Here is a 23,262-nt window from a genome sequence, read left to right as displayed (position 1 = left end):
TAGCTGGAAAACATATCCAGTTGATGATCTCCTTTTATCTAGATCGGCTGCATAATCAGCATCCGAAAAACCTAAAATGCAAGGTTCTTCTCTTAGCTTTGCTCCACCATAAACCAATGACATATCTAATGTTCCTTTTACATATCTCAAAGTCCATTTTACAGCATCCCAATGAGCTCTCCCTGGTTTGGCCATAAATCTACTAGATACACTCATAGAGTGAGCCAAATCAGGTCTTGTACAGACCATGCTGTACATTAAACTGCCCACTACATTTGAATAAGGAATCTTACTCATTTCTTTCATGCTTGACTCGTTGTTTGGAGATTGCTCATGCGAAAGTTTAAAGTGTTGTGCAAAGGGGATAGAAACCTCTTTTGCATCCAGCATATTAAACTTCCTAATCAGCTTACTAAGGTATGACTTTTGGGATAAACTGAGTTGTCGATGCTGTCTATTTCTCTTAATTTCTGTGCCTAATATCTTCCTAGCTTCTCCTAATTCTTTCATTTCAAAGGCTGACCTTAATCTCAGCTTTAAATTTTGGATTTCTATGGCTGATTGGCTTGCAATCAGCATATCATCTACATATAGGAGAAGATATATAGATATCTCATTAGACATATGTTTGAAATATACACAGCTATCATATGCACTCCTTTTGAAACCTTGGATAATCATAAAAGAGTCAAATTTCTTATACCATTGCCTAGGGGATTGCTTTAATCCATAGAGAGACTTCCTAAGCAAACACACTTGCTCTCTATTCCCTCTAATCTCAAATCCCTTTGGCTGCTCCATAAGAATATTTTCTTCCAACTCTCCATGAAGAAAAGTTGTTGTGACATCCATTTGATCAAGCATTAAGTCTAAGTGTGCTGTTATGGCTAATAAGATCCTAATTGAAGTATGCCTTACAACCGGTGAGAATACTTCATTAAAGTCTATACCGGGCACTTGAGTAAAGCCCCTAGCCACTAACCTAGCCTTATACCTAGGCTTATCTTCTTTCCCAGCGCCTTCCTTAATCTTGTATAGGCACTTACAGCCCACTACCCTTTTCCCTAAGGGTTTATCTACTAAAGTCCAAGTCTCATTTTTTATAAGGGACTCCATCTCAGATTTCATGGCAGCTTGCCATTTCTTGCAGTATTTTGAGTGCATGGCCTCTTCAAAAGTGAGAGGCTCATCACCAGCTTCTTCCATTGCACTTGAAAGTGCATAGGAAACCAGATCCGAGTATCCATACCTAACTGGAGGCCTTACGGTTCTTCTTTGCCTATCTCTTGCAACATTATACCTCTCATGGTCTAGCTCACTTTTTATACTAGATGGCTCTTCAATCTTTCTACTATAGTCTGAATCCTGTCCTAGAGAACTGTCTGGAGAGTCCCCTGGCATCTCTTCTTCTGGATTTAAATTCATCGAGTTATCTAAGACATTTTCTGAATTTTCTAACTTCTGTTCAACTTCCACAGCTTTAGATTTCCCTTCATTTCCCTTAGATATATCTAAGTTTATGTCTTTTATAGTGAAATTTTCATCAAAAGTTACATCCCTAGATACTATTGTATTAGGAATTCCTGATTCTAGACTCCACAATTTGTACCCTTTTACACCAGAAGGATACCCTATGAATATACATCGTTGAGCCCTTGGTTCAAGCTTCCCTTGCTTAACATGGACATGTGCTAAACATCCAAACACTCTTAAGTGATCTACACTAGGTTTATGTCCAGTCCACATTTCATATGGAGTCTTAAAACCTATAGCAGCTGAGGGGGATAGGTTTATTATATAGGCTGCTGTATTTACAAATTCTTTGTTACAAAATTCTTTGTAACAAAATTCCAAATCATTATCAGTCCTAATGATTTTAATTTTGCTACCTTTTTGGTTTTCTATAATGGTTTTCCAGCTTTTAAAGGCTTCAAAAGTGTGGTCTTTTGCCTTAAGAACATACACCCAAACCATCCTAGAAAAATCATCTATTATTGATAGAAAATATCTAGCTCCACCATGAGTTAATGTTTGGGCAGGACCCCACAAATCAGAATGAATATAGTATAAAGGTGCTTTAGATGAATGTATGGCAGTTTTGGAGAATTTTACCTTGGTTGATTTCCCAAATATGCATGACTCACATTTATCTAAATCTGTAAGTTTCCCTAGTATCCCTTGCTTAGATAGTTCCCTAAGGCCTTGCTTGCTAATGTGGGCTATCCTATAATGCCAAAGCCTTGTCTTATCACAGGCTTTTAATTCAGTGGCAGAAACTTCTCCACATACTGTGGAGGCTTGCAGAACATAAATGCCATTATTTAGGACTGCTCTCATACTTAGGTTTCTTTTCAGTTCTGGAACATATCTTATAGAATTTAATGTTTTGATAGAATCATCATGCAGGTTGATCTTTATATCTCTTATACCTTTAATCCTACATTCATGATTATTTCCTAACAACACCTTACCTCCTTCTATTTCTTTAAAATTCAAGAACCATTGCTTATGGGGTGACATGTGGAAAGAGCACCTGGAATTTAATTCTCATACAGATTTATCTGTATTTCCCGATATTACAAGTGCATCAGCACTATCATAGTCATATTCACAAACAGATGAGGAATTTTCAGTCTTAGGTTTATCTAGAAAATCCTTCTTTTTCTTAGGACAATTTCTCTTAATATGCCCTTCCTCAGGGCAGTTATAACATTTTATAGTTTTCCTACCATTCTTGGATTTAGACCTAGATCTTCCCTTTTGCTTAGAATCCTTTTTATCAGATCTGGATCTGACTGTTAAAACATCCCCAGCTGTGCTCTTCCCATCTACCCTATGTTGCAATTCCTTTGAATTTAATGCCCCTATTACATCATCTAGGGTTAGGGTATCCCTGCCATGCTTTAATATATCTACAAAGGTCTCATATGATTTTGGAAGAGAGTGTGACAAGACTAATGCCTTGTCCTCATCATCATATTTTACTTCTATATTTTCCAGATCTAGGCATAGCTTATTAAAACTGTCAATATGATCTTAAAGCTTCTGTCCTTCATTCGTTTTAAAAGTAAAGAACTTAGCCTTTAAATACAATTGACTTGATAGGGTCTTGGTCATATAAAGGTTTTCTAACTTAAGCCAAATCTCAGCTGCATTTTTCATCTTTGATACTTCTCGCAACACCTTATCCCCTAGACTCAATATCAAGGTATTATAGGCTTTCTTGACAATCTCCTCTTTTTGTTCCTCCGAGAATGACTTAGGCATTTTTGATTCATCGTCTAAGGCTTCTTCCAATCCTAAGTTCCCTAGTAAAGCTCTCATTTTCATTTTCCAGAGGCCAAAATCATTTTGGCCATCAAACTTTTCAATGTCATATCTAGTGGTCGACATTCTTGACACTATTCCTATGATAGAAACTTTAAACAATGAGAATCTTGAGCTTTCTTGATCCTAAAGACTGGCTCTGATACCAAGTTGTTAACTTAGGAGTACTTAGAGTTAGATTTCTTGGACGGAATTCTCAACCTCACCCTTGCGCACACACTCAGATTTCAATGATAACAGAAACAAAATGAATGATAATGAAAATAGAATGTAAATGACAGAAAATAAAACCAATCCACAAGAAGAACACAAGCAATTTATCCTGGTTCGGATTGCCCTTAGGACAATCGTACATCCAGCCTCTTAAAGCCTCCTGATAGCAGCCTCTTTAATTCAGAATGATAGCAGTACAAACTCACCTCATGATTGCAAGTCTCTCCAAGATTACAAAGACTATTTCTTGAACACACAGCCTTTTCTCCTGAACTTAAGCGTGAGAAAATGAGCAACATAACATAAGCCTAGACCCCTGCCCTATTTATAGAATAATAGGCAATAATCTCTAAGGCTTGAAATAGGATTAGACATTCCCGATTTTACCCTCAAACTTAAAACTAATTACAAAGCTGAGTAACCGCCTGACTAAACCCATTAAACCGACTCATTTGACTGCTTTAAAATCTGGATCTACTTGAGACAACATTCTAACATCTTTGTTATGTATTTTATGCTTTGTGTTTGTTTGGTAGGCAGTTAGTTATCTCTTTGTTTCTCGCTGTGTATAAATATAAACTCAGCTGAGGCTGTAATTGAAGTTTTCATTCCGTTTAATGAACTTGAGGTTATTCAATCTAGATCACAAGTATTCTCGTTCTCTTCCTCTTTGAATTGTGTCCTGGTTCCTATCGCTCTTGTGTATCGTTTCATGGTATCAGAGTCTCTGACGAAAGTCATGACATCAATTTCCGATCTAAGTGCCTCCTCGTCCTTGCCATTTCGTTCATCCTCATCGTTCTCATTATCTTCACAATTTGATTTCGGTGCAATTGCAAAAGCCTTAATTTCATTCTAATTAAATTGGATTCTAGAAACTACATATTTTGGAAGGCTCAAGTATTGACAATGATTCGAGCATTTGATTTGATTCCATTTTTTAACAAAGATTCGCCACCGCCAAAGTACGTTGCTAATCTAACTACACCGAATTCTGAAGATAAGGTGCTAAACAAGGAGTATTTGAACTGGCTTCGGTCTGATCAGCTTATTCTCAGCTGGCTCTTTTCTACAATTGATAAGAAGGTGTTGGCGCAAGTGATTCATTGCGAATCATCTGCCGAGGTATGGGCTTCCCTAGAGAGTTTATATTCAAGGCAAACTATTGCTAAATCCTTTCAATTGAAACAACAACTATGGTTAATTAAGAAGGAATCAATGTCTGTTAATGACTACATTTTAAAGATCAAAACAATTGGACACTCTCTAGCTGCTCTAGCTTGGACATCTTCCATTCAATGTGCTGCGCTTGGTGCTAAATAAAATCAATGTTCCTTGTTCTTCTTCATCCTTTCTATTATTCTATGATGCCTGCAAAATTGGGAAGCTTCATCAACTCCCGTTTTCTGATTGTGAAATAACAACTAAACCTCTTGAATTGGTTTATTCAGACCTTTGGGGTCGTTCTCCTACATTTGTGGAAATCCTCCTTTTGGAAGAATAATCCGCTATATATTATTTCCTTGGGAATGCCACAAATATATACACAATGGATCCTAAGAATTATGTTAGATTTTAGAGATCAGATTCTTATTTTGTAGGAATAGATTACAACAATCTTAAACACAAACAAATCTAATAAAAAGGAAAGATAAAATATAACAACAATATAAATCAAGATAAATCACAGAAGATGCTGGAATTATGCTAATCTTGATCCTACAATATTCTAGGATCAGTGAATTATGTAAATAATATGTAAATATAGAAAGATAATAATTGTAGGATGTTGTCAATTATTTCCTTCCTGTGTTGCTAATAATCCTCTCCTTAAAAGAGGATGTTTTACACATTCATTGATATGAATCAAGAAATTTTATGGGTCTGATTTCTAAGTGAAGATAAATCAGTTGATAATGAGCTTAGTAGCTTGGCAGCTTGGCTCTCCATCAGCTCGGCAGCTCGACCCTCCATTAGCTCGACAGCTTTGCCTTCCATCAGCTCAACAGTTCGGCCTTCTATCAGCTTGGCAACTCTGCGTCCCATCAGCTCCCAACACTCCCCCTCAAGCTGAGGAATAGATACAAGTCATTCCCAGCTTGCCAATTAGTAACTCGAAGCCTGGCCTTGCAACAGTTTTTGTGAAAATATCAGCCATTTGATTAGTAGTTGGAATGTAGGATAAGCTGATTCCTCTATCTTCAATTTCCCTTTTTATAAAACTTCTGTCAATTTTTACATGTTTCATTCGGTCATGCTGAATCGGATTCTTCACAATATTGATAGCAGACTTGCTATCACTATAAACTTTTGTTGGTTGAGATAAGGATATCCCCAAGTATACCATCATCCTTTCCAGTCAAATAACTTCACATATCCCTAGAGCAATAGCACGAAATTCGGCATTGACACTACTTTGAGCCACTACAGATTGTTTTTTGCTCCTCCAAGTAACCACATTACCCCATAACTTAGTGCAATAACTTGAAGTTGACCTGTTATCCTCACGTGAACCAACTCAATCAGCATCCACAAAACATTCAATTCTTCTATCATTAGTTTTCCTGAACATCAACCCTTTCCTAGTTGTTCCCTTAAGGTATCTTAGAACATGGAACACTGCATTCATATGTTTTTGAGTAGGAGAATGCATGTATTGACTTATGACACTTACTACTTAGGCTATGTTTGACCTTGTAAGTGATAAATAAATTAGTCTACCAACCAACCTTTGGTACTTTTATTTTTCAACAGGAGTGTCTTCTTTTTCTTCGACATTCCAACCCTTTTCTAGAGGAGTACCAGCCGGTCTGAATGCTAACATCCCAGTTTCCTTTAACAAATCAAGTGTGTACTTCCTTTGAGAGATGAATAGCCCTTCTTTACTCCGAGCCACCTCCATTCCCAGGAAATATCTCATGACTCTTAGGTCTTTCACTTCAAATTTAGTTTTTAATTGCTTCTTCAAATTTTCAATTTCCTGTAAATCATCACTTGTCACAATAATGTCATCAATATAAATAATTAACATGTCATTTTTACCTTCTACTGTAGACTTTATAAACAGGGTATGGTCAGCTTGCCCTTGCTTATATCCCAAGCGATTGAGAGTCATGCTAAATTTCTTGAACTAAGCCCTTGGAGACTGCTTTAATCCATAGTGATTTCTTTAATTTGCACACATTTCCACTGCCAATTTCCTGTTCAAATCCTGGGGGTATTCTCATATATATCTCCTCATCTAAGTCACCATTCAAAAAAGCATTTTTAATATCAAATTGAAGTAGAGGCCAATCAAGATTAACGACAAGAGAAATTAATATTTGAATTGAGTTGAGTTTGGCCATAGGAGCAAAAGTTCCCATATCTTTGAGTAAACTCTTGTGCAACCAATCTTGTCTTGTATCTTTCAACACTTCTATCTGCATTATGCTTTATTGTGAAAACCCATCTACATCCAACCACCCTTTTATTTGACGGTAGTTTAACAATCTCCCATGTGTTATTTTTCACCAAGGCACTCATCTCCTCCATAGCTGCAACTTTCCACTTAGGATCACTCATAGCCTCTTGAATATTCCTTGGAACGACAATGCTATCAATACTTGCAACAAATCCCTTGTATTGAGGGGATAACTTAGCATAAGTCAAGTGATTAGACATGGGATACTTGACACAAGATCTCACCCCTTTCCTTAGAGCAATAGGCATAGTTCAATCCAAATTATCATTGCTGGTAAACTCATTCTCAGTGCTGTTTTCTAATAGACCAACATCTGGATGTGATGATTGGTTTTGTTGTCCCTCAGGATGGGTCTTTGAATGTCTAGAATACACTTGTAGAGGATTTTTAGCATCTAAATATGGAGTTGGAACATGAGGTTCAACTGTAGTTTCTGGCTGAGAAGATGGATTAGGAGAAATAGGAGAAGAGCTTGAAAGATTTGCCCTTATGCTATCGGAACTTGAAGGCCTAACAAGCAGAGAGGCCAGAAATTCTCCCCCTTGAGAGCATAAGGGCAGAGGAGCATCAAGGGAAGGAAAGGAAATAGGAGTAGGATCCGGGAGGGATGGAGATGCAGCAACAGAAATTGGTGAGGGGTAAAATGATTGGTCTTCATAGAATGTGACATCTGTGGAGACCAAGACTTGTCTTTTGAGAGGGTTATAGCATTTATAACCTTTTTGGGAGGGAGAATATGCAATAAAGATACGTTTAAGGGCCTTAGGGTCCAACTTTGTATGGTTAAGTTGATTATTGTGAACATACATAGTGCAGCTGAAAATTTTTTGGAGGAAGAGAATGTAAGTGGCTAACAGTTGGGTAGAGAGAACAAAGGACAATAAGAGGGGTCTGAAATTTTAGGGTCTTTGAGAGAAGTCTATTGATTAAATATGCAGCTGTAAGGACTGCTTCTCCCCAATAAAAATTTGGGACATGGGTGGTGAACATCATAGCGTGAGCCATTTATAGAAGATGGCAGCTTTTTTTTTCCGCCACACCATTTTGTTGTCGTGTGTATGGACAAGAGCTTTGATGTAGAATGACATGTTCGGATAGATAGTTGGTAAGGTAATGAGAGAAATATTCTCGACCATTATCAGTACGAAGAATTTGGATGGAAGTTTGAAACATATTTAAAATGAGTTTGTGAAATTTCTTAAAAATGTTGCAAGTTTCTGATTTTTCCCTCATAAGGTACACCTAACATGTCCTAGAATGATCATCAATAAAGGTTATAAACCACTTAGAACTAGAAATATTAGGGGTTTTAGATGGTCCCAAATGTCACTATGAACTAAATGGAATGGTTTAGATGGTTTATAGGATTGAATTGGATGAGAAGAATGAGATTGTTTGGCAATGGTACATTGTTTGCACGAGAAAGTTTGATTTTTGTTAATGACAAAATGCGGATACAAGAATTTAAGATAAGGAAAACTTGAGTGACCTAAACGATTATGCCACAACAAAATCTTGGCATCGGTTGTGGTTGTCAAAACAACCTTATTTATAGAAGAAAAAAATCCTATCCTTTGTCAAATAATAAAGCCCATCCTTACCTTTAGCATTGCTAATCGTCCTCCCCAGTACTTGGTCCTGAAATAAGCAGTATGAAGGAAAGAAGGTCACATAACAATTCATATCTTGAGTAATCTTATGGATTGACAGTAAATTGCATCTTAAACCAAGAAAATGTAAAACTGATTTAAGTTTTAAACCAGAAATACAAACTGTTCCATGTCCTTTGGCTGGAGAGGTGCTACCATCAGCCATTGAAATGTTTATAGAGTTGTCACACAGGGTGTATTCTGTAATTGAACAAGCCATATGGTCGGAAGCACCCGTATTTACTATCCATGTATTCTTAGAGAGTTTGTTGGGATTTAGAGAGTAATGGGGATTACCTTGTAAAGCAGTAGCTACCATAGGAGGACTTGGAGAGGATATACCTTGATTCAACAACTTATACAAGTTTTGAATTTTCTCCTCTGATAGGTGAAGGCTGGTACTGCTTCCTGCTTCTTTTGGTGCATCAACTATGTAGGCAGTCCTTCCACCCTCTTTTTTTCCTCTTGGTTTCCAGTTAGCCGGTTTTCCATGAATTTTCCAACATGTTTCTTTGGTATGATATGGCCTTTTACAGTGGTCACACCACTACTTCCCCCGTCCTAGATTCTTTGGTTGACTCTTTTCTTGTTTAAAACTTGCTAAAACAGAATTTTGGTGAGTTAAAGGGGACTCACCTTGTTGATGTAGCATTACCTTTCTTCGGCTTTTCTCCCTTTGAACCTCAACGAAAACTTCTCGAAGTGAAGGTAGAGATTTTGTACCCAAGATTCTGCCTCTTACTTCATTCAAATCATGGTTGAGGCTATGTAAGAAATCAAACACCCGATTCTTCTCAATTATCTTACGTTCTTACTATATTTTGTACTATTCGCAAAACATTCCCAATTAATAGCGTAAAATAGATCCATCTCATACCAAAGTTCAACCAAGACATTAAAGTAATCAGTAACATTTAGATTACCTTGTCATGTGATCCTAATGGCAGATCTGATCTCAAAGCATTGAGATGAGTTCTCAAATCTGAGTACATGTCTTAGACCGAATCTCATATCTCCTTTGCGGTTTTATAGAATAGGTAAGTTCTTCCTATTCTAGGCTCCATCAAATTGATCAGCCAGGCCATTATGATGGAATTCTCGGCTTTCCAGGTACCATATGTGGCTGCTGTGCTCGGTGGAGAAGGAGTAGAGCCTGATAAGTAACCAGCCTTGCCTTTTCCCTTGATAACCAACATAACTGACTTAAACCATTCCCTAAAGTTACTCCCATTCAACTTATGGTGAGTAATCTGTATAGGAAGATGATCAATTGAGTTACTGGAAAGATTTGTTGCAGAACTCGAAGGCGGAATAGACAGATTGATCGGAGAACTTGTGGTAGAAGTCTCGGCTAGTGTGGGATTATGTTGAGTATCCGCCATTGATGAAATAGGGTGTAGATGGAAGAAACAAATAAAACTGATATATGAAGCAAGGTGTGGATAGAAAAATAGAATAGAGGCTGCTTTAGGATCGAAGAGCAGGCTCTGATACCATGTAGAAATCCTCCTTTTGGAAGAATAATCCGCTTTATATTATTCCCTTGGGAATGCCACAAATATATACACAATGGATCCTAAGAATTCTGCTAGATTTTAGAGATTAGATTCCTACTTTGTAGGATTAGATTATAACAACCTTAAATACAAACAAATCTAATAAAAAGAAAAGATAAAATATAATAGCAATATAAATCAAGATAAATCACAGAAGATAAATCAGCTGATAACGAGCTTAGTAGCTCAGCAACTTGGCCCTCCATTAGCTCGGCCTTCCATCAGCTCGGTAGCTCGGCCTTCTCTCAGCCCTATTATTGACACGACTGGAAAAAGAACTACGTGCGTGCTTACCACGCTGACATGACTCACAATAAAAAATAGACAATGATGACAAACTAGGAACTAATTTCTTCAATTTGGAGAGGCTGGGATGACCAAGACGAGAGTGCAGAAGATCTGGGGAAGCAGCACTGGTTCAAGCCATCGGCACAACAAGATGATAGTGACCCTGTGACTCACGCCTGACGCCAATCGTCTGCCCGTACCCTGTACACAAATAGAGGTAGGAGTGAAAATGACTGAGCAGTTAAGGGTTTTAGTAAGCTGGCTAACTGAAATCAAATTGAAAGGACTGCCATGGACATGTAAAACCGAATTTAAAGATAAAGACGAAGTGGGTGTGGTTTGGCCTATCATTTTAACTGCAGTTTTGGTGCTATCAGCCAGGGTAACTGTAGGCAAGGTATTAGAATAAGTAAGTGAAGAGAAAAGAAGTTCATTACCACACATATGATTAGTGGCGCTAGAATCTATAATCCAAGGACCAAGAGATGGGCTTTTAGCAACGCAAGCAATGAGATTACCAGGATGAGACTACTGGGTGGCCTGAAATTTCAAAAAGATATCATACTCAGCTGCAAACATAGGTACCAACTGTGAACCCAGTGCAGATTGGGCAGAACTAGGATCACTTTGGAATGCATGAGCTGCACTGGTAGATGATGTAGGTGGAGCAACTGGCCGACCATGTTTCTTCCAACACTTGTTCTTAAGATGACCCAATTTCTTACAAAAGGTATACTGTGGACGTGACCGATTATTATTACGGCCTCTATTTCCTCCTGAGTGAGAAGCCCGAGATACAAGGGCTGGAGATTCGGCTGGAGGAACAACATGAGAAGAAGAGGACATACCATGTGCATCGTTCATGTTCAGTCCTTCGTGGTAGGATTAGTGGAGCTGGTCAAGATTTGATGCTTGATGGCGTCAACTTCTGGTTTTAGGCCAAAAAGAGCAACAACCATAAAAAACTTCTCTCTTTGAGCAACCTGTTTGGTCTTGGTCGTAGTAATGGGAAGAAGAGCACCAAATTCTTGCATGAGAGCCCGAACATGTCTCAAATAAGATTCCATGGACGACTCTTGCTTCTGATTCTTGATATTAGAGACCATAGTGTACAAATGCTGGATGTCATTCGTATAACATTCTTCAGCTTCCTTCCACACGTCAACACAAGTTTCAAATGGGCGAAAGAGCTGCATGATGGATGGATCAGTAGACTGCCATAGGAGGCTGCATAACTTGTCATCAACTTGTTCTCATCTAGCCCAATTGGCTTCCGTCACACTTTCAACCTTTGTGGTATGATGATCGGCTTGGCCTTGCCCTTTGAACCACATTTTGATAGAGGCTACCCATGAGAGATAATTGGTAGACCCTATCAACTTGACAGTGGTGATATTGGCTGTTTTCATATTGGAGATAGTAAAGGAATGAGAAGCAGCAGGGGCAATAGGTGTGGTTGCAGGAGTAGCACCAACAGAAACTGCATCACTGAGGTCAGACATAGCGAGGATTTGACACCGGGAATAAGACTAGGGAAGGGAGGCAAGCTGATTTGGAGAAGCTGAGAGAAAACGGTCGGCGGATGCGCCTTCACGCGTCGGCCCGTGGGAGCTCCAGCGGCTGTGATTTTTTGGTGGCAACTCGGCCTGAAGGTGGTGAACCCTAAGGTGGGGTTGGTTCTAGCAAACAATGGCCGAACTGTGATGTTCTGGCGTGAACAGTTACGGTGAAGAGAGAAAACTAGGGTTTGAAGGTCGCTAGAAAAAGATGCATAGCGGTGGCTAGGGTTTTTCTCACCGGTGGCTCTGATACCATGTGAGAAAATAATTTGAGAGAAAAACCTAAGAGATTAGTTTCTTTGTGTGTTATTTATAATAGGCACAACGGGCCTAATAACCTACGGGTTTATCCTAATTACATATAGTTACAACAAATAAATAAATAAAAACACATACAACAATATGCAATATATCTAATTATACTAATAATTCTAATAGCATCACTGCCTCATAAGAACAACATACAACTAAATAATTATAATGAAGGAATATGACAGTCAGCTATCTGAAAATATTATTCCTCTAATACCCCCCTTCAAATCAGGCTCCAGACTATGTAGATGAGTGATTTCTGTAGGCTTCCTCTTTGGTTGTATGTTCTCTGCTACCAGCACACACAGGATTCCACATTAATCCTAGCTTGTGACACAACAACTGAAACCTCTCTCTGGGCAAGCTTTTAGTGAAGATATCAGCAACCTGTTCTTCAGTAGCAACATGTCGAATTTCCACTTCTCTATTTTCTACTTTCTCCCGAATAAAATGCACATCCACGCCAACATGTTTAGTCCAGGAATGAAACACGGGATTTTTAGCCATGCTCTTGGCAGCTAGATTATCACACCAAACTATAGGAGTAGCAGCACATGGATAGCCCAATTCTGTAAATAATGATCTAAGCCATAGCAACTCGGTTACTCCCAATGCAATGACTTTATACTCTGCTTCTCCAACTGAGTGTGCAACCATAGACTGCTTTTCAGAGCCCCAAACGATTAGATTACTTCCAAGATACACACAAAACCCACTTGTTAACCTTTGAGTCATCTTGTAGCCAGCATGGTCTGCATCTGTAAACACCTCTAAAGACAAAGCACCTGGAGTAGCTAAAAAGAGCAGTCCTTTATCAACTATTCCTTTAATGTATCTTAGCAGTCTCTCGCATGCCAACCAATGCTGTTGCTTAGGATTAGCTGAAAATTGACTTAACCTGTTCACAACAGCTGATATGTCAGGTCTTGTGTAAGTCAAATATTGTAATGATCCCACTATAGTTCGATAAACACTTGGCTTGCCAAACAGTTCTCCTTCATCAGTAAGAGAAATCCTTACTGTCATGGGAGTGTCACAAGGCTGGCTATCCTCCATTGCAGCCTTTTTTCAGTAGATCCATCGCATATTTCACTTGAGTAAGGTACAGTCCATTACTATTTCGATAGGCTTCAAAACCAAGGGAGTAGTTAACAGATCCCAAGGTTTTTAGAGCAAACTGCTGATCTAGATCAAGAATACATGCCTTTAAGGCATCAGAATTTGAGCCTGTAATTAGTATGTCATCTATATACACCAAAACAAATATCACATATTCAACAGTCCTTTTTATGAATAGTGAGGCATCAGACATAGCTCTCACAAAACCCCAGCTCTTCAAAGCATCTTTCAGTTTGGTATACCTATACCAGGCTCTAGGTGCTTGTTTTAACCCATAGAGTGACTTCTTCATCTTGCATACATGCCTAGGGTTTTCTGCACTCACAAACCCTTCCGGTTGAACCATATACACACTCTCAAGCAAATCTTTATTCAGAAACGCATTGTTAACATCAACTTGTTGTATTTCCCAGCCAAATGAAATAGCTAGTGTAAAGAGTAATTGAATAGTTGGCGCTTTAATAACAGGGCTAAATGTTTCAGCAAAGCCAACACCAGGATTTTGTAAAAACCCTTTAGCCACTAACCTGGCTTTGTACTTTAATCATACCTATCAGGATTATACTTTACTCGGAAAATCCATTTACTATCTATTAGATTCATATAATCTATATATGGAACCAGCTCCCATGTATTATTTCTTTGTAAAGCTGAATATTCTTCTTATGTGGCTTTAACCCATCAAGTGTCTAATAGAGCCTCATGAACTGAACTTGGTTCAAGTGAACTCACCAAAGCATAGGGAGAAGTGGTCACAAGGTTTTTATCTTTAAGTCTAGTAAGCATATGATGGATTGAAAGTGCTGGAGGTTGTTTGTGTTTGGGTAATTTAGGTTGAGGAGGTGATGAGACATCTGGAACAATTGAGGTTGAAGTTGCAGGACTAGACTGCCGAGAGTCACTTGGAGAGTGAACTACTTGAGGACCCCTTGAAAAATGATGAAAAGAAGAAATAGTAGGATGAACAAAAGCAATGGATTGACTACTGAAATCTGAATTTGAAGGCATTACAGTAATCTTAGTAGATGAACCAGAAAAGATAACAGAATATGGAAAATCATGAATATTGAACTGAACATGCTTTGACACATACACCTTCCCAGATGGATGCAAGCACCAATACCCAGCTTGGTTTTGACTATAACCAAGGAAAATACACTTGGTTGAATTCAAGTTTGTGGTTGTTGTAGGGTCGAAGGAAAGGAAAACAAACACAACCAAATGGTTGAAGCAAGTGATAGTTAGGGGGCTTATGATAAAACAATTCAAAAGGGGTATGAAATTTGATAGATGATGTAGGCAGCAAGTTAATCAAATGACCAGCAGTTTGAAGTGCTTCCAACCAGAATTTGAGAGGCATTTTGGCATGTACCAGCAAGGTCAAACCCATTTCTTTAATGTGCCTATGCTTTCTCTCAGCCACACCATTTTGTTGATGGGTGTGAGGGCATATAAATCTTGGTTGAATACCATTAGCATAGAGATAAGGTAAAAATGCTCGAAATTCCCCCCCTCCCATTATCAGTTTGTAAGGCTTGCAACTTGGTTTTGGTACTGATTTTCAACTAGTTTTTGAAAGGTAGTGAAAATAGTTAGAGCTTCTGATTTGAACTTCAATGGATATAGCCAAGTATATCGAGTGCATGCATCCACAAAAATGATATAATATCTAAACCCTTCCATAGACAGAATTGGTGCTGGACCCCATAGATTTGAATACACTAATTGCAATGGTTGAGTAGCAGTGACCCCATGAGTAGAAAATGGAAGTTGAGTTAATTTTCCAATCTTACATGAGTCACAAAATAACAATTTGGAAGCTAAACAAGAGATTCCAATTTTATTCAAAACAATTTGTAAGACATTCAAGGAAGGATGGCCCAACTTATTGTGCCAATCTTGGCAAACATTGTTATTGTGGGTCATAAGAACATTCTTGGACAGATCATGAACAAATGAAAGCTGTCTATTACGATTTTATAAACCAGTACATGAATCACTTGTAGTTAGCTGAATGAACAGAAATAGGTTCAAGGGATCGGGCTGGAATGCTGACTTCAGCAGAACAAATTGCTGGCTCTAGCCGATAAAGCCCATCCTTAAGGCGTCCTCGAAGTAGTACCTTCCCTGTAAGTTTGTCCTTTTCAAAACAAACAATAGAATGGAATTCAATCATCACGTTGTGATCTCGAGTTAATTCTGAAACACTGAGTAGGTTCTTTTCTATACTTGGAACATGAAGAATATTTGATATGGAAAGAAAAGAATTACAGGGAAGCTGTGTACTCAAAACACTAGTTCCAATATGTGTAATAGGCAATTGCTTACCATTTCATATGGTAACTTTGTCTTCTCCATGATACGGCTTATGTAATGACAAATTGTTGAGGCTTGAAGTGATGTGGTTTGTTACTCCAGAGTTAACAAACCAGGCTGGATCATGAAAAGACTGGTTAGCAAAATTTTCAGAGGAAGAAAAAGGTTTAGAAATACTCCCAGAGGATGAAGCTTGCACTGAAACATTAGAATCACTATAGGTAGCCATATAAGCTCGTGTATCAAACTGATTTCCAGTGTTAAAACATCCATTCATTCGAACAGTTCCTTGATTAGCTAATCGATTAAAAGTTCTATCAAATCGATAGTAACACTTATGCACTAGATGCCCTGGTTTTCCACATAATTGGCAGTAATTTCTCCTGTTTGAAGACCTACCACGGCCTCTGTTTCCTCTAAAACCAGAATCTCCACCTCCTCCTCGTTGTGAAAAACCTCCTCTATTATATCCAACATTATTCTAGAAAGATTGAGACTGATGTGTAGCCACATTAACTTGCATGGAAGACAATAGTGAATCAAAATGTTGTGTAGTATGTGGCAAATTATTATTAACAGCTAAGTGCTGTTCATGCATTAAAAGTAAATACTACATCTTCTCTAGATCTATCTCCTCCATTTGATATGTAATCAAACTCACAACCGTGTCATATTCTTGATCTAGACCAATAAGGATAGCGAGCAACAATTCATTATCACTCAAAGGCTCTCCTATAGCCGCAAGTGAGTGACCTATAGTTTTGATCTTCAAAACATAGTCGTTAATTGACATATTCTCCTTCCTAACTGATCCAAGTTGTTGTTTCAGTTGGAAAGACTTGGCTATAGTTTGTCTTGCATACAAATTATCTAGATAGTTCCATACCTCTGCAGATGACCCTAAATGAACCACTTGTGCTAGAACGTCCTTTGTAATTGTTGAAAATAGCCAGCCTAGAAGTAACTGATTTGTTCTCAGCCAAGTCATGTAATTAGGATTAATAGTAGACTCACTGCTACTCTGATTAGTCATAAATTTCGGAGGAGAAGCAGATGATTTATTCAAAAACGATACTAGATCAAATGCTCGGACCATAGCTAAGATTTGAGCCTTCCAGAACAAGTAATTCTTTGGGTCCAGCTTTAGCAAGATAAAACTGAAAGCCTTTGTGGCTATTGCAAAGTTAGTTTGGCAAACCGAGGACATACTTGACATTGATTGAGTTAGAGGAGAGGTGGAGGAGGAGGAATTTTCATGAGTTGACGCCATCAGAGATGTCGGCTCTGATACCATGTTAATTGGAAAACCCTAGGGTCAATAAGGATGAAGGAAACATGCACATTGGAAATTTTACTGAATTGCAATCAAGAAAAATCTTACAAAGAAATGATATGAGCTACTTTATATATTAGTAGCTCATGACTGACAATGGCATCACTGCCTCATAAGAACAACATACAACTAAATAATTATAATAAAGGAATATGACAATCAACTATTTGAAAATATTATTCCTTTAGCATCCTCATACACTGGGATTTCCATCCGAGGCATAGGAAACCCCAGGGGTTGGGGTTGATTCTGCTCTTTTTGACCCCTATTTCTTATCACCACTACCCCTTCTTGTTCGGTTTCAATCCTTGCATTTTTTGGTGCTCTGTTTCTCCTAAAATCTGGAATTATGGGCTCTGTTCTATCCCTATGAGGGAAGTTCGGAGCCTTTCTTAACGTGTTTTGGCCGGTAAATGTGACCATGAAGCGTCGGAGTTGGGATCCCATCTCCTCTCTCATTTGCGTTACTTCTTCACACATTAATGAGAGCGTGCCTTCCAACCTTCTCTCTAGTCCCCCGATCGAACTCTCCACCTTACGATCCACAATCAAGGCCGCCTTATGGTTCCTTTCATTCCCTAGCTCTAGTTGGTTCACATGACCTTGGAAGTTGGACAAGGACGAGCTGAATTGCTGTAACTGTCCTTTGAAAATTTTCATGTGGGTACTGTCTGCTATGGTGGTCGCCTCGATGAACTACGGCCAAGACTAGTGCATTAATACCAAATTGTCGTTGCTTGAGGCAAAGACAAGAGTTACTCTCTTGATTCAGTGAGAATTCAAGAGATGGCAGGGATGCAAAGCTAGAATGATAGAGAGAAGAGAGAAAGAAGAGAGAAAAGAGATAGAGAAAAGAGAGAACAGAGTGAGAGAGAGAATAGAGAGGACGAAAGGAATCATAATTCTGGTGAATGATTCTCGATGTCCTTTACAGCTCGCCTTTAGAGAATATATATATGTGGCCTTCGTTGGAGGCGTGCACAGTAGATTACTCCCTTTAGGAGGTTATAACCAACTAATTTGTCTTTTTCCTAGGCCCATACACGTGGGCCTTCTAGGCCTATCTAATAATACCTCTTTATTGAAATTGAAATACAATCTGAAAAGGTAAATGCTGAAATGAAATACGGAAATGAAACTAATTATCACAGTTGGAATAATAACAGAGCATGAAAAATTAAATCGGACATCCACATTCTTCATTTGTGACACACTATGTACAAGAACAAGAGTGTAATGACAAATATGAATAATGGAAACAAAGACCAATATCGGTGAACAATGGATCAACACATGTAAGAAGAGTTGAATATGAGACCTTTTAAATTAGAGTTGTGATACCATGTTAAATTGCTATGGCGCTTTGCAGCAAACCTCTTATTCCCAGCTTGAGCACTCTTATGCAATCATATTCATAATTGTTGTATTAGTCTAGGGTATTCTTTGAAGTCACTGATTAAACAAGAAATGATTTTTGATAATTTGTGTGGGAATCAATGGATTCAACGTACTTACACTCGTATTCGCTTTCATTAAATGCTTTTTGCATAAAAAAAAAGGTTGACAAATGCAATATCTACCATCTTTATAAGTTTGCTACCAGCCGGAGTCTTGTAGGATCTTTTTTGTTTTTGCTAGTGAATCTTAGGATGTTAACTACACCTAGAGTTATTTAAACCATGGGGAAGCCATCAACCCAATCATCTTTTGGGGCACTTGAAATGGATAAATGAAGCAAAGTGATTTGAGTGTTCTTAGAGCCACTCTTCAAAATGACACCCTTGTATGCTGATTTTTGTTTAAATGTTTGTTACCAAGCAAGCAGTATTGGAACATTCTTGGGAAATATTTAATTATTGTTTATAAGGTCATTGATTTTCTGGGAAGTACTTAATTTAGATCTTTTCCATATTTGGATTTGATGTAAAGTTTTTTCTTTCCACATCTTGTTCATGATTCTTAATCGCTCCTTTCTGTGTAGATTGAGGAGTTCAACACAAAGGCAGAGGAGCTTGAAAGATATTGTGGCTCAACCAAACATCCAGATATTGCGTTTAAATTGTGTGGGACAAATGAATTGCTTTGTGAACATAAGGGCAGTGGGAAAGCCCCTTTTGCTCTTGGGCTTTGTGAATGTTGCTATAATGATGTAACTCCTTGCTCCTTCCAACTATGTCTATGAGATGATTAGCTTTGAACGTTATGATTCTTGTTGTTACTTTTTCTCATAGTTCATAAAACTTTCTGGAGGGCTTGATGGAGGATTAGATCCTCCAGCTTTTCAGCATGCTGAGTGGGAGAGAATGATGGAGGAGGCTGCCCAAGAAAATGTCGATGTTCCAATTGAAGGTCTGAAAGACAGAGTGGTATGCTTGATTTTCTTTCTGTACTTGTTGCTACCTGATTTTATAGTTAATGACCTTGGAGATAAAGCAAAAAATAAAGAACAACAACAACAACAATGTATCAAGCTTTCATCCCACTATGTGGGGTTGGCTATATGAATTTTAGATTTTCATGTATCTTTATCTTTCGTCACATCTTTGTTTAGTCCCATACACTTTATATCAAATTTTAATCTCTCCCAAAGTCTTCTTGGGCCTGTCTCTGCCTCTTTTGTTAACTACTTGTTCCATTTCATCAACTCTCCTCACTAGGGTGTCTATTTGTCTTCTTCTCACATGCCCAAACCATCTTAGTCTAGTCTTCCTCATCTGTGCCTTGATTGGCACTACTCCTACCTTATTACGAATAATCTTATTTCTAATTTTATCTGTTCTTGTATGTATGTACATCCATCTTAGCGTCCTCGTCTCTGCTATGCTTGACGCATGCTCATGTTGGTATTTTATTGCCTAACATTCTGAGCTATATGGTAAAATTGGTCATATAGTTGTCCTATTGAATTTTCCTTTTAGTTTTAATGGGATTTTAATTTTAATGGGATTTTATTATCATATAACACTCCCGATGCATTTATCAATTTTAGCCAATCTGTCTTAATTCTATGTGTGACATCCTTGTAAATTTTTCCATCCTTTTGGATCACTAATCCCAAATATCGAAAATGGTCTTTTTTTTATATGATTTGATCTTCCAAGTTTATTATAACATCATCCACTCTTGCATTCTTATTAAATCTACATTCCTATATTATGTTTTCCTTCTACTTAATTTAAATCTTTAAATTTTTTCTTGACATCTCAAGCTTAATGTTCACTCTCTCTTTTGTTTCATCCACCAATACTACGTCATCTGCAAATAACATATACCATGACACCTCTGTTTGAATGTGTTTAGTGAGTTCATCTATCACTAAAGCCAATAAGTATGGATTTAGTGCAGATTCTTGATGCAATCCCATTGTAATTTTTAAAGGTTCAATATCCCCTCCGCTATGTTTTGACTTTTGTATTTGCATTATGATACATGTCCTTAATGACTTGTATATAAGCTATTCGGCCTTCTTTCTTCTCTAAAATGCTCCATAATACTTTTGAAGGAACCCTATCATAAGTCTTTTCAAAATCTATAAGTATCATATGCATGTCCTTCTGATGAGCTCGATATCTTTCTATTAGTCACCTCAATAGGTATATAGCTTCCTTTGTTAACCTATTAGGCATGAAACCAAATTGGTTTTCAGATACATCTGTTTCTTTTCTGAGTCTTTGCTTTATTACTTTCTCCCCGAGTTTCATGGTATGGCTCATTAACTTAATTTCTCTGTAATTTTCAAGTTTTGAACATCTCCCTTGTTCTTGTATGTAAGAACCAAAATACCCTTTCTCCACTCATTTGGCATCTTTTTTGATTTAAGGATTACGTTTCGTTAGCTAAGAAATGCCCTTTTCTTCAATGCATTTCCATGCTTCTATTGATATATGATCCGGTTCCACAACCTTATAATTTTTCATCTTTTTTAATGCTTATCTTATCTCTTTTAAACTTGTGTGTCGATAAAATGTATAGTTCATGTTTTTTTTGGAGCTACTAAGATGTCCAAGCCTAACTCTGGTGTCACCACCATTATTGAATAATTTTGTGAAATACTCCTTTCATCTCTCCTTAATTGCTCCCTCATTCACTAATACATTTTGGTTTTCATCTTTTATGTATTTCACTTGGCTTAGATCCCTTGTTTTTCTTTCTCTTTCTTTAGCTAATTTATATATATCTCTTTCTCCATTTTTTGTCTCAAGTCGTTTATATAGATTCTCATATGCTTTTAATCTTGCTTCACTAGCAACTTTTTTTTTCTGCCTTTTTTGCTTTTTTATAATTTTTAAAATTTTCTTCATTGTTACACTGATGCACAAGTTTTCTTATCTCTAATTTTCAATTGTACCTCTTCATTCCACCATCAAGACTCCTTGAGGTTTGGGGCTCTACCGTTTGTCTCTCCAAGGACTACCTTTGTCATGCTTCTTAGGGTCTTAGCCATTTCCCTCCACATTTGGCTTGCCTTACCTTGTTCATTCCATTCCCTTTTTCCCCTTAATTTTTCTTTGAAGATTAATTATTTCTCCATTTTTAAATCCCACCACCTAATTCTTGGATTTTCTTTTATACGATTTTTTCTCTTCCATTTTCTTACATGGATGTCAAGTACCAAAAGTCTATGTTGAGTATTTAGACACTTCCCCTTTATCACCTTACAATCCCTATATCATAACCGATCCTCTTGTCTCATGTGGAGGTAGTCTATTTGGGTGCTTGATGTGACATTTTTATATGTGATTTAGTGTTCGTCTTGTTTTCTAAACCTAGTATTGGTTATGATGAGCACATATGCCATAGCAAAATCTAGAATAGACTTACCCTCATTATTGATTTCCCCGAATCCATTCCTTCCATGTACCTCTTTATAGCCGTTTCCGTCTCTACCTACGTGACCATTTGAGGCACTTCCTATAATAACTTTCTCTCCTCTTGGTATCATTTCCACCCAGAATTTTGTTTTTATCTCCTCACCTAACCCCGCCTGTGATGCATATGTACTAAAGATATTCATAGTTATTCTTCCTAGACTAACATTCATCATAATAATCCTATTCCCTATTCTCTTTACATCCACTAGCTCATCTACTAAGCTTTTATCCATAATAATCCCCACTCCATTTTTCGCTCGATTAGTTCCTGTGTACTGTATTTTATATATAGATTTTGATGAAGTTTTTGCTTTTTTCCTACCCATTTCGTCTCTTGAAGGCATATAATATTAATCTTTCTCCTAATCATCATATCTATCACTTCCATAATTTTGCCTGTTAATGTTTCTATGTTCTATGATCCAATCCTTAATTTATGATTTTGATTTTGATTTTGGACTAACTTATTTATCTGCATCCATCCAACCAAATGCGAGGACCCCTGCTCATTTGTCACTACATCCGAGCGCCGATGCAGTGACCCTAGCTCATTTGACACTACACGCGGGTCGTGTAGTGCGCTACTATGAAGGGTTACGTTCTAACGGTTTTTTATAGCTTGTCTAGAATTCATGTTTGGATCCGACTAGGTTTTACGTTGGCTATCGGCTACTTAACACGACCCGCCTTTATCTGAGCTTGGGACCAATAGGGAGGAGCACTCCCTCATGAATTATCAAAGGATGGAGACCATCTAACACCCTAGAGATGGATGGGGTCCTCCAGTCAGAAACAAAGGCTGTACATTATACTACAACAATGCTATCAATATGTTTGATGGCTATGTATGCCTTATAAGAGGGACTGATAATGTTGTTTGGTACATAAAATCATAGTTATCAAAGGCGCGCCTAGGCGCGCGCCTAGGCGCGAGGCGCCTTAAGGCGCCAGTTTGGCGCCTCGCCTTGGCCAAGGCGAGGCGGTTTTGGCGAGGCCCTCGCCTTGCGCGCCTAGGCGCTGGGGCGTGAGGCGCGCCTAGGCGTGCCTCATGAAACTGAGGTTTTCTACTTAAATCTTGCAGCCCAATCGCGCTTGCCTCTCCTCCCGACTGCATCCAGCCGCGCTTGCCTCTCCTCTCCAGCTCGCTGCTCGCTCCTCACTCCTCCCGACTATAGCATCTACCGTGCTTGCCTCTCCTCCCAACTCGCTGCTCGCTCGCCCTCCCTGCTCGCTCGCCCTCGCCCGATCTTCCATTC

The 23,262-nt window shown here is 38.2% G+C and overlaps 1 protein-coding gene and 1 non-coding gene across 7 annotated transcripts in view; one reads left to right on the top strand and one right to left on the bottom strand.

Annotated features, from left to right (window-relative positions):
• Nucleotides 1-23,262, top strand: part of LOC127803852 (transcription factor IIIB 60 kDa subunit-like) — a 123,170-nt gene that overhangs the window by 37,644 nt on the left and 62,264 nt on the right. For 5 of the 6 annotated variants that reach the window (XM_052340429.1, XM_052340428.1, XM_052340427.1 and 2 more), the window contains 2 exons: nt 19,117-19,284; nt 19,367-19,501. The exons of the other annotated variant lie outside the window; for it this stretch is intronic. In XM_052340429.1, the coding sequence (XP_052196389.1) occupies nt 19,117-19,284; nt 19,367-19,501 (303 nt within the window). The remainder of the gene's footprint in view (nt 1-19,116; nt 19,285-19,366; nt 19,502-23,262) is intronic. 6 annotated transcript variants of the gene reach the window in all.
• LOC127805419 (small nucleolar RNA Z247) lies at nt 16,441-16,530 on the bottom strand. Its single transcript, XR_008024145.1, has one exon. It is a non-coding gene; the product is annotated as a small nucleolar RNA Z247 (small nucleolar RNA).

Source organism: Diospyros lotus, chromosome 6, assembly GCF_014633365.1.
Source record: "Diospyros lotus cultivar Yz01 chromosome 6, ASM1463336v1, whole genome shotgun sequence".
In the NCBI taxonomy this organism is placed as follows: Eukaryota; Viridiplantae; Streptophyta; class Magnoliopsida; order Ericales; family Ebenaceae; genus Diospyros; species Diospyros lotus.
The sequence above is the reverse complement of the archived record's forward strand: the minus strand, read 5'-3'. Positions and strand labels throughout refer to the sequence as shown.